The sequence below is a fragment of the Microcaecilia unicolor genome, chromosome 6 (assembly GCF_901765095.1).
Source record: "Microcaecilia unicolor chromosome 6, aMicUni1.1, whole genome shotgun sequence".
Lineage (NCBI taxonomy): Eukaryota > Metazoa > Chordata > Amphibia > Gymnophiona > Siphonopidae > Microcaecilia > Microcaecilia unicolor.
This window is the reverse complement of record NC_044036.1, coordinates 58,468,160-58,491,816: the sequence shown is the minus strand read 5'-3', so window position 1 is coordinate 58,491,816 and position 23,657 is coordinate 58,468,160. Positions and strand designations below refer to the sequence as shown.

General features: G+C 38.7%; 1 protein-coding gene across 17 annotated transcripts in view; it reads right to left on the bottom strand.

Annotated features, from left to right (window-relative positions):
• Positions 1-23,657, bottom strand: part of ADGRL2 (adhesion G protein-coupled receptor L2) — a 377,345-nt gene that overhangs the window by 294,875 nt on the left and 58,813 nt on the right. For all 17 annotated transcript variants that reach the window (XM_030207177.1, XM_030207180.1, XM_030207178.1 and 14 more), the window contains one exon: positions 5,339-5,511. In XM_030207177.1, coding sequence (XP_030063037.1) covers positions 5,339-5,411 — 73 coding nt within the window. In that variant the 5' untranslated portion in view covers positions 5,412-5,511. The remainder of the gene's footprint in view (positions 1-5,338; positions 5,512-23,657) is intronic.

The window sequence follows — 23,657 nt, the reverse complement described above, 5'->3', positions numbered from 1 at the left end:
TGTATGTCGCTTCTCACAAATTCACAATACACAAAAATGAGTTTATGGAAAGGGTTAAAGGCATCTCTCAAAGAAAGCAGAAAAGTACAGTATGCGTCCTCCCCTAAATGCTCTCAGTGGGCCATGATTATGAGCAGTCTCTTTAGAGAGACAGTCGCATCGTAGGGCATGGACGTTTAAAAGCAATCTACCTCACAGAAATACTGCTTTAGGAGTTGCATTTTTTTTTTTTTAAGTCAAGCTTCTGCTATCAATAACAGGCAACCCATGCAGGCAAAACAGAACAACTTTTAAAGCACTGCATTTCCATAATAACTTCTATTTTATATCTGAAGCTAATAAAATGAATACAAAGGTTTTACTGCAGTATAAGGAGGATTCAGCTAGAGAAACAAACTTTGAAGAGCAAAGGACAGTAGAAGAAAAAAAAGTAAGGGAAATAGAATTAAAAAAAAAAAACACACAGCAAAAAGTTAAATTATGGTTACGTAACACAAAAAAAGACCTGAAAAAAAAAATACAGGATAAAAATTGTGAAAAGGGAAATAGAATGAATGTATTTTATGAAGAGAGTTAGGAAAGGAGTTAGGGGAGAGGTCAGAAAGAATAAGGAAATTTTCCAAGATTTGAAGATTCACAATAATGCAGAACTTTACTAGAAAGCACCACTGATAATACACTGTAATGGCATGGCAGATAAATAACACACACGTGGTGTATTAAAAACTCAGACATCAATAGTTTTATAGCTACTTGCCAAGTTCGTATCCAGCTAAAACAAGATCTCTTATCAAATGGAAGAATTTTGCAATTAGTGACTAGAAAGTCCAGAGTAACCAGAGGACTATGTGTGCACACATGTGTGGAGGATGAGAGAGAAAGAATAAAGAATCTTGTAGTTTTATTCTTGACCCAATATTTGTCAAAAGTTAGAAAAGACACTCCAGGAGTGGGAGAAAGCTCCCTACCTTCTTTACACCAGACCACAGGCCTAGGTATAACCGTTACAATTCCCTTGGTCACAGAATAAACAGGGACCATGTGCAGCTTCCATCTATAACCTGGCTTGCTCTCCCAGATTGTACCAGCAGAGCCCTCATTCACCTAATAGGGCCCAAAGTTGCCCACCTTATCCTGTGATAAGAAAATCACTCAGCTGCATTGACACATGAAAACCTAGCATACTTAAAAAAAACACTCCTTACAGCTGCAGGCTCAAAACTCCCACTCATATAAAGGAAAAGGTATGAGAGCCAAGGGACTATTGGAGTTAATGGTCAGTGATGATGCTTAATGAGAAGGAGAGAAGTCAGGAAAAGAGGAATAGGAGTTAGAAGGAAGCACTTCCTCTCTTCACCTCCCACCACCTAGAATTCCTGTCCCCAATTCCACCTCTAATCCACATAATATAGCAGAGGGCAACAGGAAGATTAAAGTGACCCATCTAGCCTGCCCAGTAAGGTGGTTATTGCGATAACCACTCTGTCTCTTGTTGTCTGACCTCATCTTCTAAAATAGTCAGCGGTCTTCATCATCAAATGTATGGGGACAGACTTAAAGATGGGATGGGACTTGATATACCGCCTTTCTATGGCTACAATCACAGCGGTTAGGTTAACATATCATATACGGGTAATTATTTTGTACCTGGGGCAAGGGAGGGTTAAATGAATTGCCCAGTGTCACAAGAAGCTGCAGTGGGAATTGAACCCGGTTCCCCAGGTTCTCAGCCCGCTGCATTAACCATTAGGCTACTCCTCTGTTCAATACGTATGCTATGGAAGAAAGGCAAGAGGATAGAGATTTATTTAAAATATTTATAAACCACTCTATCCAATAGCCCTAGGCGGTGTACAGCACAAGAACATACATAATTATTAGCATCGATACAGTACAAACACAACAACTAACACTGTACAGCAAGCAGTCCCCTATCACAACTCCAAACACCTGAGTGATTTGCATCCTGAATTGCACAAAGCATTGCAGATCGATCAGCCTCAAGACGGACACACCTAAACGAAGAAATATCTAATAAGCACATCAACAGAATGCAAATTTGAGAGGGCTGATAAAAAATAAAAGAAGAAACCAATGAGGAGGAGCATCAGCCTTCAAGGCTTTAAAAAATTAGAGAATCTTGAACCTGATTCTCCAGTACAACCTGAAGCCAATGTAAATCCCTCAAAGCCAGAATAATATGGTCAAAGTTTGACAGCTCAGACAAGAGCCTGGTGGCAGAATTTTGCATAATCTGCAGGGAATGAATCACGGACTTTGAGAGGCTAAGGTACAGAGAGTTACAGTAATCCAACACTAAGTACCAAAGCCTGCAAAACAGTCCAAAAATGATCTTTAAGAGAGCAGCTTCTCCAAACGTTGCAACAATCTGAGTCTATAATAAGCTGTCTGAATAACCCTCTTTAAATGAGACCTAAGAGAAAGCTTAGAGTCCAAAATCACACCAAGGTATGTACACTCAGTAGTTAGTTACACTTCAATTGTTAGATATGATAGAGACATTTAAATACTCCTGTGGCATTAATACACAGGAGTTGTCTTTCAATTGAGTTACACCTAATCACACTGACCACCCTTCAACATCTTCAGTCCTTCTGTGACTGTTCTCTTGTGCTTGACTGCTTAAATATTTTAATTTAAATGCTTTACTTTTTGTCTATTAGATTGTAAGCTCTTGAGCAGGGACTGTCTTTCTTCTGTGTTTGTACAGCGCTGCGTACACTTTGTAGCGCTCTAGAAATGTTAAATAGTAGTAGTAAAGGAATCTCTGAAATGAGGGGCCCTAGGATGAAGGTGAAAAGGAACAGAATCAGGACTAATCTAAGGAAATAGTCTTGGTTTCTACCATCACGCATTCACTACCCTTTCCGTGAAGAGCTATCTGAATTCAAGAAAGTGGGAGAAGTACATAGGACCTTCTAAGAGAGAGGAGAAATAATAGATGGAATGAACTGACAAGACTGCATAAGCCATATGGTCTTTATCCACCTTCATTTTTCTCTGTTTCTATGTTCTAAGGACAAGCCAAAATATTTTTTTAAAAGTCTCAAATAAAAAAAATAATTTAAAAAAAAAGTCTCTTCACAAGAAACATGAGCAGACCGAGCCCTTTCCATGTCACACAAGGCAGGTCTTTATATATTTTAATTTATTTATGCAAAAATTTTATATACCACTTACATGTTAATGAAAACAATCTAAGTGGTTCACAAATGAAATCACCATCAAAACCTTTCCTTTCCTACCCTTCTTAATAATATCTAACATTTTGTGGTTGCATTTTCCCTAATTCTCTCAACCTAGCCCCTTCTTCCTATCAAAAGCTCTAGGAAAACTCCACACCTACCCCAGTATATCCACTATTCTGACACAATGGGTAAAGCCCAAGTTTCTAGTGCTTATTAATAGACCTGTAATTATCCAAGCGGCTTAATTCAGGAGACTGGAGCTGCTGTTGAGAATGCTCTAGACCTCCATCAAGCATACTGCAAGATTCCCAATGATGAAACATCTAGTAAACCCCTATGGCTAGAAGGCAGATTGCATTTTGGACCATAGAGCACTAATTTCTGGGCCCAATATCTAGGGACATCACCACCAATAGTTCTAAATGTCATGCACAGTATTCTTGCATTTGATCGGGGTTGCACAGGTATCCAGGTCTTGTCTTGCCTCTCTGCACACTTTTTCTCTCCTCTCTCATTAAGATAGTTTACAGTCTGAATTATATTCTGTTTTTGTTACATGTACACATTGTCTACTATTATCTCTTTCTTAGCACAAGAAATACATATACAACAGACATACCAATTTGCATTAACAAGATGATTACTATGCTCAAAGTCTGCCTGTGCAATCTAGTTTGTACCTATATTTCTTTCACAGCACACATTAACATTCACAGACCAATACAAAAATCTTTCACAAAAATTAATGAAATAAAAAATATGCATGTATTCATGATGATACAAAAGTACATTTAAGAAAAATCTATATTATTGTCACTTCTAATTGAAAAAGAAAAAAAATCTGAACAGATCATCGTTTTTACCACTTTTACACTTTAAATACTTTAGAACTGGGCAATGCCTTCTTGCAAGCTAAATGCATTTTTTTCATGAAACATAACAATTATCAAAGCCAACCAACTGTAAAATTTAGATAGCCCAACGTTAATGAGCTTATTCAGAACCAACTTTACCCTATAACAGCTGGTAAAAGAATGGATACTTTGCCTCAGCAGAATTACTGCATTTGAAAACTTCACCCAAAACGAAAAAGCCACAAAGGACAACACAGACATTCATGGTGTCTTGAATAAATTATACACTACCATCTAATGAGATCTGTCCTAGGAAGTAAAGATCTTGAATGTTAAACTCAGTTCTCAGAAACATGAAAAAGATCTTAGAAGCTATTTGGGTAAATCTAGACCTCCCCAGGGTCAAACCCTAGGCGGAAACTTCAAGTCTATAGTTCCCAATGCTTGTGATGGTGTTAACAAACATACTTCAGTGAACAGAGTTTGTCTGTGCAAATTTACTGAAACCAGCTTAGCAAAAAATTTAAAAAATTGTTAAAAAAAAAAAAGCAGAAAAAAATGAGTAGGCACAGGACATGAAGACTTCCACATATGTTTTTCAGTTTCAAAGACGTTTTTCTTTATTATGACACTGGAAGTGGTGGATGAAATATCTGTATCTAAACTAGATTTATCAAGGTTTGCTATGTTTGATACTCAAATTAAAGTTATTTAGATTTATCGCCTTTTTGAAAGAATTAGATAAATATATTGTCATGCAATAACAACACACAGTTACTTCCGTGTGCAAAACAGAAAATAACTTGCAATTTTTATTTCTTGCACAAGCATCAAAATGAAAAGCAGCATAAACTATAGCTCCCAATCTCAATTGGATCATTTCAGAAATAGCTCTGTGTTTATACAACTTGTAAATTGCTTGCTCTCAAGGACAGCATCATGAGAGATATGTCTAAATATAAGGAGCCCAAAAATAGACCACCTGCCAGTCAGAGATGGTAAACACTATCACTTCAGTTGTCTGAACACTGCATTTCAGTGTCACTTTATCAAACAATAAGCAAAAAAAAAGGGGATGGATTTTAGGGGTAATCATATTGATTTGAAACAGCCAAGTCATACAGCAGGGCAGGTAATAATTAGCTACTTCCAGTTTGGCAGACAGCAGGTTATTCATCCATGAAGTGCTATACAATTTTAATGCAAAACAATATTTTAGTTACACAAGAGCATATTATCTTTCAGACTCAAGCTAAGAGCTAAAGTGCCTCTTACCTTCTGTACACTGTATGAAGGCGATTATGAGGAATAACCAAGGAGTTCGTGTTCTGCAGCCTGAAGACACCATTATTGATCCCTCTAAGTATTTTCTTTGTATTCCTTAATGAATCCAGTTACGAATGCCCAGCTTCATTGAAGCCAGTGGTCTGAATCATTGATCTTCATACCTGAAAAACAAGAATATGTGTTACCAGCCACATGTCAAAAAAAAGAAAAAATTACGCAACAATCAAGTACAGAAAATCTCAGCACTTTTATGGATTACGATTCCAAAACAACTGTAGCACCCTGTAAAGTTTAGTGCGAGCTTCTCTATCCCGCTTCTGTTCCCGAGAGGGCTTATAGAATTGAAACAATCGATCTTAGAAAAACAATACAAAAAAATTTAAAATAAATTTCCAATAGCCCCACACGTACACATTTCTTACTAATACAACTATCTCCTAAATAACCTGATAATAGTCCTTGCAATGAAAGTCTTAGCAAGCACAGCAAAGTATTTAACCAAAGAAAACACAGAAGCCCTATGAAATTAAGAGATAATCTCTACCCTGCAAATAGTCTTGAAGAAAAAGGGAAACCAAAAACACATCCTGACCATGCTTATCTATCTTAAGTACCCATCAAACTGCAGATCTGTTTACAGTCCATTAGAAATGCAACCCTGGGTATACTAGTTCCATTTGGTTTCAAGAGAACCTACTAGTGAACAAAATCCTAATGGACAAACAGAAAAGGCATCTTGTAGACTCCAATCAGCTTGGATGAAAGAATCTCAACTTAATGGTAAAGAACAGGAAAACTAATCCTGGGAAGAAATGCTACTCCACAAAAGCTGGAGCCAGAGAACACTTGCAGACTCAGAAGTTACTGACAGACTTGTCCTTCAGATCATGTAATTGTCAGAGACATGGTGACAGGCAGCAGCCTCATAACAAAAACAAACAAACAAAACGGACAAAAAGCATATTACGTTCCTGTTAGACAAACAGTAAACTGAAGCAAGCAGCGTCTTGTGCAAATGTCTAATTTTCTATTAGGCTTTCCCCTTCTGACCTCAGCAAAGACCACTTACTATTCTGGCTGGAGACCGATTATCTGTCCAAGCACAAGGAATACCACAGGAAGTATCAGTGGAAACCTAATTCTCTTATGTTTGTTTAAGCAAGTCAAATTGTTTTCTTTTTTTCTACCAGTTCCCTCCTCCATCCTTTGCTCTACCACCCCCTTGAAAAGCCATAATATTCCCTCCCCCCACCCCCAACGACTTGATTGCCTACATGCATTTTCCATAGAAGAACTACACAGAATTTTGTATACAATTAGGTAACAAGAATGCACTGAAGAGATTTACTGTTATTGTCGACTTGTTTACTGCTGGACAATATTGTATGCACAAAACTATCTAATCATGAGGTTTCCGGGTTTAGGAAAAGAAATGGCCATCAGGCATCCCATAATGCTGACATGTAAAAAGCCTGTTAATGCATCACTGCTTTGGAAACCTTCTCTCAAGTCACCCGGTGAATTACTGGAATATGTCTCAGCATAGCTTATGATTTGACAGCCCTCTTTAATCGCTCGCTTGCAATACAAGAGACAGCTCTAACCTTCCAGCAAGCAACATACTCTTATTGTATTACACTGCGTGTTCTAAATGTTCCAGACATGCTAAAAACAGCAAACTATGAAATGAAAAACTCCCACAGAAAAGAACCCGTCCGACAACTTAATTTAAACATGTATCTCCTAAAAAAAAGCCAGCCTGGTGTTAAGGCCTTTCAAATTTATAGGCTGCTTACTTTAAAGATGATAAAAGAAAAACCTAAAGGAGCCTTATCTAAAATTGGCTCACTATATAAGACTGATGTTCAACTTAAAGCCCTGCAAACTCAGAGAATCCACAGAGCAGAGTCTCTTATCTTTGTTTTATGTAATCCACCACCCACGTCAATTAACACCTTCAACACTGCATTCTGAACACAGAGCAGAGTTAGGTTCTGCATTTTATAACAAGAATGCAGTGTCTAGTAAGGGCCAAACAAGAGCTAACCACAAGATCACTTGGTCCAATAATTTTTTTTTTTTACAAAGCTGATTTCTAGCAGTCAACTGTTTGGCACTATGAAGTGATACAGCTAGGACTTAAGCAAAATTAAAAAACACACACCACCACACACAACCACAGGACGGATATATCCATATCCTCAAGTCAATCTGAAACAGATATTACAAAACGAGTTCTTGTTCAGAAATAGGTTTTGAATCTCTGGGATTAGATCCAGAAAGTGCAATCTACTGCACTAGTGTTAACAGGTTTAAAAAGAATTCCAGCTCACCTAATGATGCAGTTTTTATTGAATTCATTTCAAACTCCTTGTCAAAAACCAGATGCCTGATGGCATGCTTCAGATGAGCAAAGAACTTTTTTTTTCTTTTTTTTAATACCTCAGTGGTTATTTTCCTTCCAGATCACTGTTGTAGGACGCCAGTCTCACTCTTCGACTTTCAGAAGTCACTTCATAAACATTCTACATGGCGTTCCCAATCCTTATGGCCCAAGACCTGCCCTTTCTTGTTAACACAGGATAAAGCCTGGGCACTCCTGGAGCTTGAATTCAATAAGCCGCAAAGTAAATCTGCACTAGTAATCAGAAAAGGTTTTTTCCCCCCTTAGCTGAGGACGCTGTTGCTTGGAATCATTTTTTTTTTCTGCATCACCTAGGTCCTCTCAGCTTGAAGGGTCACTCATTCCCCCTTTGCATCAGGCCAATTTTCAATACAATATATTGAGCTAGATCTTCTAGCTTCCCCCCCCCCCCCCCCCCTCCCTGTGTCACTGAGTCTTGTTCTGAACTCTTATGTCAATTCCTAGTGCTCAGAGACTGGGAGGGAGGAGACTGGGAGAGATTCTGTAAGTCAATTACAACTGTTATGTGCTGTAATCATAGCGTCATGCTGTGCATGTTAAATATGCTGATCGCTTTGGACACCAGAGGCATCGTCTGACGCTGTTTGCCATGCTCTTCCATTTAAAGCAGTCTTAGGCTGCTGAAACGGCAAACCGAACAGCTTTCAATTTCAAACCCACATAGGCTAGATTTTATGAACATGAAAATATACAAGAAAATAATGAACAGCTATTAAAAAATGCACACTCATAAAACCACATGACAAACCTAATAAAAAAAAAAAAGTCTTTAGAGGCAAAGAAATTCAAAAGCCCTTTGGAAAAAGAAAATCTCTATCTCAAACCTAAACCTTTTAAGTTGGAGAAAGCACAGTGGTCTAACATTAAGTAGAGGCTGGACAGGCTTGTAAGATAGTAAACCGTAGGCTGACAGACTTGACAAGGCTCAGAAAAGACCCATTTTCCTGAAAGACATGATGTCACTCGGCTGGCTTTTGTACACCAGTGTTTTTTCATAGCAGAGTATTTGTTTGAAGTTCAGATAGACAAACAAAAGGGACTCTGATCAGACATGCCTTTTCCTCAGGAATGGATACAGGCACTAAACTGGGTGCAGCTGACGAGCGGATTCGACCTGCTGATCTTACTATGACCTTTCTTCACTTGGCATGAGAAGAAAAATGAAAAGGTGGGGGAGGGGGATAGAACAAGAGGTAACCCAAAGATTTAACTACATGCTGATGCAACAAAAGTCTCACAAAGCCTTTGTTAACACACCACCAGTGGTGTCAGTAATTTCCAGGGTGATCTCTGTCTATAAATTTCAAATACAGACTTAACCTATAAATGCCTTAACTCAATGGCAACTTATCTACCTAACACAACAAACGTAGCATTTATATTTTGTATTTTTACAACATACAGAAGCTGAAAACCGGCAGTGTATAATTTGAAACATTTACTGCAGACTGCTTCAATTATGCATATATTAATTGACATGATCCATTTAGGCAGTCTTTGCTGAACATAAAGATTTATGTGGAACGCCCTCCTGAGGGAGGTGGTACAGAAAGAAAATAGTGACGGAATTCCAGAAGGCGGACGATGAACACAGAGGATATCTAATCAAAAAATGAATGGCATAAATAACAAAACTTAAATGGTTACATGTGTGCTCGAATGTCAAGAGGTGCTTAGATGGTGACTGGCTGTGAAGAACTAAAACTGGGCCTGAGCAAGCTTGTACGGTCCGAGTCCCATATAAGGCAATTCGGTTTAGGATGGGCTTCAGCGGAAACTCCAGTAATTTGAAATGTGAGACTTATGGTCTGTGTCCTGCAAACGATCAGACAGATTTGGACAACTTCAGTAGTTGGAACCCGAGGACAAGGCCGGGCAGACTTCTACTGTCTATGTCCCAGAAATGCCAGAGAGAGAGAGACAATGATCAAGTATTTTACATCATATTCATTGTTGGTTTAATCATGACTTGATAATGAGTGTGACTGCTGGGCAGACTGGATGGACTGTTCAGGTCTTTATCTGCCGTTATTTGCTATGTTACTATGTAAGTGGAAAATCCAAAGGAGACATTTCATTTATAGCCAGCTAAACAAAGTTAGGCATTTAGCAGCTGCATATTGCCACTCAGAAATTATACATGTAACTGATGCTGCCCCGAACACTGCCCTTCTTCAGCTGTATAATGATTTCTCTGCTCAGAATTATATGACCAGCTGTGCCAAATGCATAAGTACTTCTAGAATTGTATTTCAGTTCATTTTACATCCGTGCTTAATCTTTTATGACTATGTTTTATTCTCTCACTCTTCTATGTCTCCCTGAATTTGTAAACTGCCTCAATATTAACAAATGCAGTATATCTAAACCTACATGGTTATCAATAGAAATCAAACAAAATAAAACATGGAAAAGAAAATAAGATGATACCTTTTTTATTGGACATAAAACTTAATACATTTCTTGATTAGCTTTCGAAGGTTGCCCTTCTTCGTCAGATCGGAAATAAGCAAATGTTTGATTTCTATTGATAACCTTAAGAGTGGACTAACACGGCTACCACACTCCTCTACTCTAAACCTACATGAAATCTTTCATTCTTTTATTATTTTTAAGGGTCACTGCTCAGAGAAGCTTGAATTCAAAAAGTACCTTTTCTCACTTGAAGTGACTGCTTCTAATTACAGGGAAGTCCATCATTTTAGCCAAGAGAAGGTAGGTTTTATTGGTTTAACTTATGTACTTTTCACTTTTGAAACAGAGGGAAATAAAGGTCAACAGCGTCACCTACAACTTGCTTGTTGACCCTTTTCTCTAAATATGCTAGTGGACTAACATAGCAATCACAATTCTGTGCGTTAAGTTACAGGGGAATGGCTGAATTCCAAATCATAGGTTTCTCACCTTGTCAAAAGTAGATATTATGTAAAAGCATGATAAATTAGAACAGGCAGGATGGCAACAGATCAGTGTGTGTCATTTAACACAATAACTGAAAACCATCAAATCAGATGCAGGGTTTGTGCGAAGAACCTTCAAACAAGATCTGTATTAAGGGCTATGGGAGTCATAGGAGTCACTTTCAAAATGATTAGGGGTGATTAACCTAATGGACAATACCCCTGCCCTAGACACAGTTGAGGAGTTTGCTCAATATTGGAGGTGATCAAGCACCCATAGAGCTAGCTCCTATAATGGGAGTTTGAGAAAAATGATTAATATAAATAGGAGGAACGGTGAACACCAAGAAAATAAAAAAAAAAACTGTTCCTAATCAAAATGAAGTGCTCTCGCTGATATTTTCAAATGATTTCAAACAATATATGTACTCTCACAGAATCATCCTGACCATCACGCTCATTGAAAAATTCCACATACAATCTTTCAAATTCTAATCAAAATAAATAAATCACATGAATACATTTGGAAAACAGAGAAAAAATCAATGAACTTAATCACTGTTACAGTGTTTAACTGTTAACAGTTGTGCCCAATAAAGCCTCTAGACTGTAAAGATCAAATTGCTGAACCAAACTCCGTCAGTTCCGATAGGGGAATCCCTGTTCGCAAGGAGCTGCATCAGGAGGATCATTCTACTGTTCTCACACACAGCTTTACTCATGAGGCTTCCAAATTGCTACCAGCAAAGAGAATAATCCCCTGATGTAGTTCCTTGCTGTCTGGAGTTTGGCTCAGCAATCAGATCTTTACGTCTAGAGGCTTTATTGATTTTATAATTTGCTATGTAGAAGTATTAAGTTCAGTCAATTTTTCTCTGTTCTTATTTTTTTTATGTGTACTCACTGAATTTATTTATATGAGATTTTGGGTCTGAATTACAGAAAAACCCGTAAACAATTGCAAATCTCTAAAATGGCGCGTTCAACATGATACAGCATGAGTATGACTTTTCATACAGCTTCAAATATCAAATGAACTCAACGTTTACATCCGCTGCTTGTCTGCTATGAGCCGACACACCGTGCACTACACCGCTGTGTATTATAACTGATGAAAATGAGAAAGAAATGCAGTCTTAATACAACTCCTCTGCAAGCAAATCAAATAAATCACTAAAGCTAATATTCCTTACGAGACTGAAGAGAAAGGAAAAAAGACGCACTGCTTCTCTTTTCCCCGACACTGGGGGAAGAAATCTGGTTCTTATGTTAACATCTGTGAGATCACGGCCTAATTACGTGTGCAGTGAAATATGAAGCAAAATCAATGGTGCATAAGATGTAATCTCTACTGTGTTTGGCTCAGCACACTGAATCCTTGACTCATAAATCATTGTTACTATCCATTCGGTAAATCAATATTCAATTCCCTCTTGGTCCATACATATGACCACTAAATGCAATAATAATGACCTCAGATCTGTCATATATTAGATCATCAATATCACCAAGGGGGACTTTGCAGAGGTAATGAGGTAATCTGGCATAAAATATATTAAATGAACTTGAAAATACTATAAATGTGAAAAATGAGCCTGAAAAGGCTTTTACTGCATAGCAGAAAAGAAAAGTACCTTGGTTAAGCCGAAGCACAAAACGAAACATATTTGCATCTGTGTAAAGTAATTGCCACTTGTCTAATAACGGACCCCATATTTATATTACCACAGCATGGTGTTTCACTTGAGCTGGAACCATGCGGCAGTCTGGCATGACTTTCCTTCCGACAAATTGCAAGTTTTGCTTTGCGTGACATATATTAACATTGTGTGACAAAAGCAAGGAACATTCTTATCATGAGCCCTGACTGCTAAATACCATGAAAGCATCAGAGTCGCTGAAAATTAAATACCTTCTTTAAGCTTTTTCAGTGTAGCCATATGCTCCGAGCACTTTACAAAGCATTTAATTATATAAACGGAGTAGAAGCACATCCAGTGCAGGCAAATGTGAAAGCCTCTACTTCTCTGGAGCACACCACACCACACACACACACAAATGCTGTCTAACTTTGTAATGCTTTCTGCATTGTAAGAGAAACTTGATACATGACAGTAGAACTTATGAGCTCCTTAAGCATCCTCCCCCGATGCTATATAGGTCGTCCAAATTTGGGCATGGAGCCCTGGTCTGCACACAAACTAGTTAACAAGCCACTAACAATCCACTACTGCTACTGTTAATTGGCACTATTAGGTTTTGTGTGCATATTTGCCTGCACATTATTCTATAAAGCAGCACACCTAAATTGTCTTGTAGGCATGGCCATGAGAGGCATGGGTGGGTCAAGGCATTCCCAAATTGTGGGTGCAGTGCTTTACAATTCTGAGGTTATGTGCACAAACTAGCATGACAGGATTTACATCAAGTTTCAGCAGGCGCAAGTTCTCACTATTCTATAAAGAGCGCTCAGCCCCAGAATGCCCATTATAGAACAGCACTTAACGTGGATTTTTCCCAGCACCTAAATTGAGCACCATTTACTGAATCCTGGCCCCATATGATCTGTGTAAATGCACGCAACAAGGGCAGTTTAGGTGGGTGAGAACTTTGTGGACTGGAAGCAGTGGCATACCCATAAGAGGGCCCAGGAAGGCAGGGGTCCAACACATTTTAGGCCCAGGCCCACCCAGCAGCAGCACAACCTGGCTACAGCTGGCTGGGATCCCCAAGCCCCATCAGTTGAAGACGACCTCTGGTGGGCCAGAACTTTCTTCCACCAAGCTCACCAACAGCAGCTCCGGGACCACTAACCTGTTGAATCTGGTAGAGGGGAAGAGGAGGAGGAGATCTTCAGCTGGGAGGGTTTGGGGTTACCCGCCAGCTAAGTATTTATATTTGAGTTGGGGGATGCCAAACGAGGGTGGGAGTGGAGAAAATTTTCATGCTACCATTCTGCTGGTAGGCTCACCCAAATTGGTCAACTGGCTATGCTATTGACCGTTGGTCACCCAAAAGATCCCCTACATTTCTGCTTTCCTCCTTCTCCAAAATCGTAAACCAATAGTCGTCTCAGGGATCACTTGCAGTATATCAAGTGCTTGGAGAAAATAAATTCCTGTGAGAGAAACAACCAAATGGCATTTTTTTTCTTCCTCCTCCCCTCCATTAAACAGCCAAAAAAAAAAATCTTATATCTGCACAATTATATTCATTTGCTTGAAGGTAGTAGATCTTTCTCTTCCCAGAGGTGAAGCAACAGACAGAAGGAGGAATTAGGTAAACAAAGGGACCTAAGCAAGAACATGAAGAATTTCTTGTTTTGCAGAACAGTAACTGTTAAGCAAAACAAACTGTCTAACAGGACACATTTTGTGTAGGAAACATAAAAAATGAAGATGTCCCCGTGTGGCAAAAAAAAAAATCAAGATGGCTCTAAAGGATTCAAAAGAAATCAGGAGAAATGAGAAAAGAAAATATTTTGTATTTATCTCTATATACACACATACATACATCAGTATATTTGAGGAGGCTTTTCTAGAGATTATGTACCTTTTCCCAAACCCTTCTTCAAGATGGGTTACATATTCATGAGTTATTTCCCTGCCCAAATTGGCTTACAAGCTAGCTAGTTGTAGTTGGGGCTATGGAGGGTGATATGGGTGATATTTGACCCTGGTTTCCAACTAGTTTCTCTAACCACCTGCTGCTGGGAACAGAGAAATCACGAATAGCTCGAACAGAGCCTTTAACAACCCATGATATGCTACATTAACATATTTTTCTCCAATCCATACTTTCTCCTGCTATCCTCTTTCAGTATTTATTTTTCTAACCCATATTCTCATGAGGAAAAAATATCTTTTCTTCAAGATGTATTGTTATTTTGCTCTTGGCTTAACCGATGCATTGTACCTTCATCTAGTCATTCATGGGAAATTTTGAAAAGATTAAGAGACAGTTGTTATTATCGTGTGGCTTCACAAACATGCCAGTTTAAGCAACAGATTTAGCAATCATTAAGCAGAAACTGGCTCAGCAGGCTAGGCCAATCCCATTACTTTAATCTGCATCTCTTATTGTTCACAAAATATCAGCAATTCTCATATTAACCTTTTTTTTTTGCCAATCCTAACTGCATAAACAGGAAACCAGATGACGAGCCACCTCATCAAGCCTATAGAGCAGAAGAGTGCCCACGCTGAAAGACGACAGTGCTTAGAATAAAGAAGGCATGTTGATGTGAGAGTGAATTTAAAATTCTCTCACTTTTGGTGGTGGGGGGGGGGGGTGTCTTCTACATAATGATTAGCACATTATCTACAGCTGAGGCTGACAAGAATAAAATGGGCCAACATAGCAGATAACGCAAGAATCATTTTAGCAAAAGATTCCCTTGCTCATATTATACAGTCACAGTTCTCCATTCCACGTTTGTGCAAATGAATCTGAGATGCATTTCAGTTTTAATCATTTTGGCAACTACTGAAAATTCTCATGAAAGTAGTACACACATTTCTGGAATGTGAAATAAGGCTACAAGTCCGTTAAGAGCAGTTCTAAAACTGGCCGCCCATATTTACCCGTCTTGGGCTTATAAATGTACAGACAACCGGCAGTTTCCCCAGATTTCTATAACGGTTGACAGTTGCATGTGCAAATCTGTATGCAAGCTGATTTGCGCCTGCAGCATAATTAACAGCTAACCAGCGCCTATAATTGGCCAACAAGCAATTAACGGCCCAATTAGAATTACACATGCAACTTTAAGCATATTTTGTAAAGTGGACTGCGCAAATTCTAATGCATCAATCAGAAAAGGGGTTGTCATGGTAGGGGCATTGGGGAGGTAGGTCATGGGCGTTCCTGACAGTTACAGAATATGCCTGATCTGCGCCTACCATAAGATCTGGGCATGGGTTTCAGTTGGTGTAAGTGGTCTGCACCTAAATTTTACGTCGTGGACAACCACTATGTGCATTCCATAAACCACACCTAACTTTTTAGGTGAGGTTTTTAGATACGCTAAGCTGTGCTTTTTTTTTCAGCGCTGATTTTTTTGGCGCCATGTATAGAATCTGGCCTTTTATGGGTAACGGCACTTACACCAATAAGTGGAGGAAAGTGACTAAGCACTGATTTGTAAGGGTGTGTGTAAGTGGTAGAGAAGCAAGGGGGTGTTCACAGGGGTGAAGCATGGGAGAGGCATGGGTGGTACAGCCACTTAGCATATGGTTACTTGCACCTATGTGTATTTAGATGCCTGCAGTTATGCCAGTTCTATGGCTGGTTTATCTGCAGGTACCAAGGGCCCTGTCTTATCAGCCATGCTAGAGACAAAGTTCGTGTTTTAGCACACGCTAAGCATTAGCGCACAGTGTAGATGCCCATAATATTCCAATAGGCATCCACACGGGTTAGCACGCACTAATTTTTCTAGCACATGATAAAAATGCTAGCGCTTAGTAAACAGGGCCCTCAATTTGTGGCACGCCAATGTCGAATTATTTTAGTATTCTACAATGGAAAAAACAAGCTAACAGGAAGAAGAGCCTCTACGTAAACCCAGCAGGAACCAAGGAATAATAGAGGATGACGCAAATGACGACCAACCAGGGAGATGAATTTCAAAAGATTCTTTAATAAAAGCACCAGAAGTATGGACCCTCAGGGGTCACAATCAAAACTACTAAAAAAAAAAAAAGAGAACACTCACAATGATATACATATCCATCACATTGATATTAATATGTAATTAAAGCAATAAATAAAAGTTAAAACAGATAAAAAGGATACTGTAAAAGAGAAGAAAACTTAAATTATACAATCACTTGTAAATATAAAAATGCATACAAAATATTGTATACATATATACACACACATATATATACACACACACACACACACACACACACATACAGAGAGAGAGAGAGAGAGAGAGAGAGAGAGAGAGAGAGAGAGAGAGAGACATAAAGGGTGCATATGAATATGGTATAACACTACTAGTTTAAGACAGTCTAAAAAACCATATATTGACAAGTTACATACCTGAATAAAAGTAATGTGCATCTACATGTTAGCTGAATAAACCACACAAACTAAGAATCTGATTTAAAACCTCTACCTCTGGCAGTCAAATCAAATAGTGCATCTGGTACAGGAGGAAGTGCATATAGAGCTTAATATAGACCTAATGTCAAAATGAGGTGATTGCAAGGTAGAAAGCCTTAACCATTTAAAAGAGCCATAACTAGTTAACCCGAGGCGCCAAAACCGGCTATCTTATTACTGTGGACTAATAAACCATGCTATATGTGAAATAGTGCTACTAAGCATTGGATGGAAACACATCCATGAGTAACTTATGTGAGGTAAAAGACCAGAGAAAAACAGAACTGATAACCAGTCAACCTTTAAATACATTTATCTTTACAAATATATCTATTAAAAACTCACCTTGCTGCCTGGTATATAGATGATGGGAACGCAACGTAGTCAATGTAAGCTCACTGTGAAAAACAAACGCGGCCAAAGAAAAAAAAAACCGCCATGTGTATGACCATCATACATATGAAAAAAGACTGAGGCCGTGCAGTTTGTAACGATAACCTATTATAACCGAATATAACCAATTATAAAACTAACCATTTATTATCTAAACTAGTTAAGAAATAGAAGATCACTGGCAAGCTTTGGATCACACTATATCCAACCCAAGTTTTTGTTGTCTACAAATCAATGAAAACATCCTGGAAAGTGGGCAACAGAGATAAAATATTTTTTGAAAGAAAAACAAAGGTGCATTTTTCACCTGGAGTCTTTATCCCCACATGTCCTCAACTCTGAGACAGACTATAAACACTTTTTATTAAAGAATCTACTGTTACACCTCAATTCAGTTTTTCTCCTATGGTGTTTTGTCTTACCTCAACATGTATGAATCTCTGAAATACATCAGTGTGCCAAGTTTTTTTGTACTTATTTATTAGGATTTATCTACTGTCTTTTGAAGGAATTCACTCGAGGCGGTGTACATATTATAACTACCCAGATACTTGTTTACTTTTTCTTTAACACTTGATTCACAATGCCTATGTTAGTTGTACAACAATTTATGTTGCATTATTGGCTTATTTCATATTATTATTTTAAAGCGATTGGTACTTTTACTTGTATGGGTTGTATTATGGTTAACCCATGGTTTAATTGTGCTTTTTCTTTTACTGTTACGTTTAATTTTTCATATATTTTTCATTCATTTTATAGCAGGTTTAGATAATAACCAGTTAGTTTTATGATCAGTTATATTTTTGTCCAGTTATCGTCACAAACTGCACAGCCTCATACAGATGGCAAGTTTTTTGGCCGTGTTTTGTTTTTCACAGTGAGCCCACGCCGACTATGTTGGGTTCCCATCATCTATATACCAGACAGCAAGGTGAGTTTTTAATATATTTTTAAAGATAAATTAATTATTTGTTTTTATGTTCACCGATTTTAAAGGTTGACTGGTTATCAGTTCCATTCACCCCACATAAGTTATTCATGGATGTGCATCTTCAGATTTCTATTTCCATTCAGACTTAGTAGTACTTTTTCCACATATAGTATAGTTTATTAGTCCACAGTAATAAGATAGCTGGTTTTAGATCCTCAGGTTAACAAGTTATCACGTTCATAACCGGTTATGGTGATTTTAACCAGTTAAGGATTCCTACCTTGCAATTACCTCATCTATATTCAGCTCTGTATGTACTTCCTCCTGCACCAGAAATACTTTATTTGAATTGATTGCCAGAGGTGGGCATGTGTTTCAGGTTATTTTATTTTCTATGCCATTTATATATTTATATATCATTGTATAAGTTTTTCCTCACTCTTTTAGAGTATCCTTTTATTCTATTTTAACTTTATTTATTACTTTAATTACATATTAATATTAATGTGATATATATATATATATATATATATTGATTGTGAACTTTTTTTTTATGTAGTTTGATTGTGACCCCTGAAGCAGGCAGCTGCCAAAATAAGGACCTTGCCGGGTCCATATTTCTGGTACTTTTATTAAGCTTCTTTCAAATTCATCTCCTTGGTTGGTCGTCAGTATTCTACAATGGCCTCAGGGTGCCTAAAAGATGGCTCCCACTTACAAAATGTCCCCCTTACTCCTAGATTCTATATATGGTGCCCAAAATTGCATGCTGAAATTTGGCACACATTGTGCATATTCCATAACTACGTGCACAACTTAATTGACAAATGAGTGCAGTTAATTGGCAACTGGACACTAATAATTATTGGTGCTAACTGGCAACAATTAAAATGTATACACATATATTCCTAGTCGGGATGCCATAAAGAAGGATGCATACATTTTCTGTGCAGATCAAAAAAGGGGGCATGGCCGTGGGAGGGATATGGGTGGATCGGAGCATTCCTAGAAATTGTGTGCAGTGATATTGGATATTGCAGATCCATGGCTAATTTTGGCATGAAAACTTACACCAGTTTCAGTTGGTATAAATTCTCATGTCCAAAACTGGGCACGGATCCTAGCACTAAGCGCTATTCTATAAACAGTGCCCATATATGAGCGCCATTTTATAGAATAGTGCTTAGCGCTCATTTGGTGCCATTTACAGAATGCAGTCCTAAGGGCCCTGTTTACTAAGACACTAATATTTTTAACACGCATTAACCATGTATGCGCCTACAATATCCCTATAGACGCTTACATGGTTGGTGCACATGCTAATTGAAGGTGCGTTAAAAATGCTAAAGCGCCTTAGTAAACAGGGCCCTAAATGTCTAATTAAGAAGTATGCATCCATTTATTTTTTAATCTACAAAAGGTCTGGAACAGCATCAGAACATCTCTTTAAAATTCGATCCACTAAGAAAAATTCTCCTTTTAAAAAAAAAAAAAAACAAACTCCATGCTCAATTCAAGACCAGTAAATACAACCCACTGATGTGAATGACCAACAATTGTATAGTATCTGTTCTCATCCAGATATTACTCCTTGAAAACATATTACAAATTTAAATGATTCAACTTGACAGAACTTCTGTGAGGCTCTTATTTTTGTACAAATAACTGAGAAGAGCAGAATTTCTCTTAGCAGTTTATTTTGTTTGCCTCTTGCAAATTACCCGCATATAGACTGGGTTAATGTAACATCTGTACACGCAAGGGACATAAGATTTCTTGATGAAATCAAGGACAGCTTCATGGAACAGCTAGTTCAGGAGCCGACAAGAGAAGGAAAAATACTAGACTTAGTCCTTAGTGGTGCTCATGATCTAGTGCAGGGGGTAACGATACGAGGGCCGCTTGATAACAGTGATCATAATATGATCGGTTTTGATATTGGCATTGAAGGAAGTGAAACTAGGAAATCAAGTACGCTAGCGTTTAACTATAGAAAAGGTGATTACGACAAAATGAGAAAAATGGTGAAAAAAAGACTGAAAGGAGCAGCTCGCAGAGTAAAAAACTTGCATCAGGCGTGGATGCTGTTTAAAAACACCATCCTGGAGGTTCAGGACAAATATATTCCACGTATTAGAAAAAAGGGAAAAAAGACTAAACGTCAGCCGGCGTGGCTAAACAGTAAGATAAAGGAAATCATTAGAGCCAAAAAACAATCCTTCAGAAAGTGGAGAAGAGAACCAACTGAAAGTAACAGGATAGATCATAAGGAATGCCAAGCCAAATGCAAAGCGGAGATAAGGAGGGCAAAAAAGGACTTTGAGAAGAAATTAGCATTGGAAGCAAAAATACATAGTAAAAATTTTTTTAGATACATTAAAAGCAGGAAACCGGCCAAAGAGTCGGTTGGGCCGCTGGACGAAAATGGTGTTAAAGGGGCGATCAAGGAGGACAAAGCCGTAGCGGAGAAATTAAATGAATTCTTTGCTTCGGTCTTCACCGAGGAGGATTTGGGGGGGACACCGGTGCCGGAAAGAATATTTGAAGCGGGGGAGTCGGAGAAACTAAACAAATTCTCTGTAACCTTGGAGGATGTAATGGGTCAGTTCAGCAAGCTGAAGAGTAGTAAATCACCGGGACCTGATGGTATTCATCCCAGAGTATTAATAGAACTAAAAAATGAACTTGCGGAGCTACTGTTAGAAATATGCAATCTGTCCCTAAAATCGAGTGTAGTACCGGAAGACTGGAGGGTAGCCAATGTTACTCCGATTTTTAAGAAGGGTTCCAGAGGAGATCCGGGAAATTATAGACCGGTGAGTCTGACGTTGGTGCCGGGCAAGATGGTGGAGACTATTATTAAGAATAAAATTGCAGAGCATATACAAAAACATGGACTGATGAGACAAAGTCAGCACGGATTTAGTGAAGGGAAGTCTTGCCTCACCAATCTAATGCATTTTTTTGAGGGGGTAAGCAAACATGTGGACAATGGGGAGCCGGTTGATATTGTATATCTGGATTTTCAGAAGGCGTTTGACAAAGTGCCGCACGAAAGACTCCTGAAGAAATTGCAGAGTCATGGAATCGGAGGTAGGGTATTATTATGGATTAAGAACTGGTTGAAAGATAGGAAGCAGAGAGTAGGATTGCGTGGCCAGTATTCTCAGTGGAGGAGGGTAGTTAGTGGGGTCCCGCAGGGGTCTGTGCTGGGTCCGTTGCTTTTTAATGTATTTATAAATGACCTAGAGATGGGAATAACTAGTGAGGTAATTAAATTCGCCGATGACACAAAATTATTCAGGGTCGTCAAGTCGCAGGAGGAATGTGAACGATTACAGGAGGACCTTGCGAGACTAGGAGAATGGGCGTGCAAGTGGCAGATGAAGTTCAATGTTGACAAGTGCAAAGTGATGCATGTGGGTAAGAGGAACCCGAATTATAGCTACGTCTTGCAAGGTTCCGCGTTAGGAGTTACGGATCAAGAAAGGGATCTGGGTGTCGTCGTCGATGATACGCTGAAACCTTCTGCTCAGTGTGCTGCTGCGGCTAGGAAAGCGAATAGAATGTTGGGTGTTATTAGGAAGGGTATGGAGTCCAGGTGTGCGGATGTTATAATGCCGTTGTATCGCTCCATGGTGCGACCGCACCTGGAGTATTGTGTTCAGTACTGGTCTCCGTATCTCAAAAAAGATATAGTAGAATTGGAAAAGGTACAGCAAAGGGCGACGAAAATGATAGTGGGGATGGGACGACTTTCCTACGAAGAGAGGCTGAGAAGGCTAGGGCTTTTCAGCTTGGAGAAGAGACGGCTGAGGGGAGATATGATAGAAGTGTATAAAATAATGAGTGGAATGGATCGGGTGGATGTGAAGCGACTGTTCACGCTATCCAAAAATACTAGGACTAGAGGGCATGAGTTGAAGCTACAGTGTGGTAAATTTAAAACGAATCGGAGAAAATTTTTCTTCACCCAACGTGTAATTAGACTCTGGAAATCGTTGCCGGAGAACGTGGTACGGGCGGTTAGCTTGACGGAGTTCAAAAAGGGGTTAGATAGATTCCTAAAGGACAAGTCCATAGACCGCTATTAAATGGACTTGGAAAAATTCCGCATTTTTAGGTATAACTTGTCTGGAATGTTTTTACATTTGGGAAGCATGCCAGGTGCCCTTGACCTGGATTGGCCACTGTCGGTGACAGGATGCTGGGCTAGATGGACCTTTGGTCTTTCCCAGTATGGCACTACTTATGTACTTATGTACTTATGTACTTATGCAAGTCTGGACTATGTACCAGTTTTTATTTATTAAAAAAAAAAAAAAAAAAAATTTACAGCCCATTTTCCAAAGCTCATGGCAGGTTAAAATTAAACATACATAATTCACCAGGATAAAAGAAATGGCATACAATCAAATAAAAATATATAAAAACAAATATTAATTCAATTGCAATCAAACAACAAAAATCTGTGTCCAAACTGCTAATTCAACGATAGCAAATAAATGCTGAAATTAAGGGTATTATACCACAAAGATCAATAACTAACAGACTATCTTACTCATTCAAAACTGTTCCAAACTTCTTTGTTCATCAAGTATCCACCAGCTTTCTCAGGAAGGACAGACCTGTTTTCTTCGGGTTCTCAACTCAAAAACTTCCCTATCTATCTTATAGACATAAAAATCACAGAGACTGGGGGGAGGGGGGGGGGGAACTTTAACAGACTGTAATGTGGGCCTATGCTCATTTTAAAATCCACATATATATATATATATATATATATATATATATATATATATATATATATATATATAGTGCAATCCGCTTAAGTGCAAGGGTCTGGGACCAAAGAAATGCATGCAGTTAACCAGAGCATGCACTTAACCATTGTGACCCAAAGAAGCTTGACATCTGATAAACATATGTACAGTACTGTTTATTATTGTACATACAGTATACAGTTTCCGTTAACTGACGTTAGGCTTACTTGAAGTAATTAGTTATAGTCCTCTGTACACTATTGGGTCTGTGAGTTCCACAGACTATGTCTGCCAGATGGTAAAAACTGTCATAGCACTGACATCCAGTGGCCTCCAGATAAGCCCGCATGGTGTTGAGACTCTCCAGCGTTCTTGCAAAAGTGGCAGGAGGAGGTTGTTGAATTTCGTCAGCATGTGCCTCGCTGCTCATTTCATCCCCTGTTTCATCATCAGCCGTTGTTGCCTGCGTGTAGGCGCATATCTCAACATCAGTGCTGTTGTCAGCTGTTTGTAGATCGTAATTAACAGCTACGTAGCGATGAAACTCCTCTTCAGTAACACCGGCTGGGATGTCAATAACCTGTTCATCTGACGCGTTTGCAACAGCTGCATCTGTTTCGTCCCTCTCCACATCCTGAACAAAGCTTGCCCGCTTGTAGCAGTTCACAATGGTTGCCTGTGTAACATGATTCCAGGCTACTTTCGGCATATGTCGGAAATCCAACAGTGATAGATTACGAGCCAGTTCAACAGCACATTTATCCTTGTCAGTCTGATCATC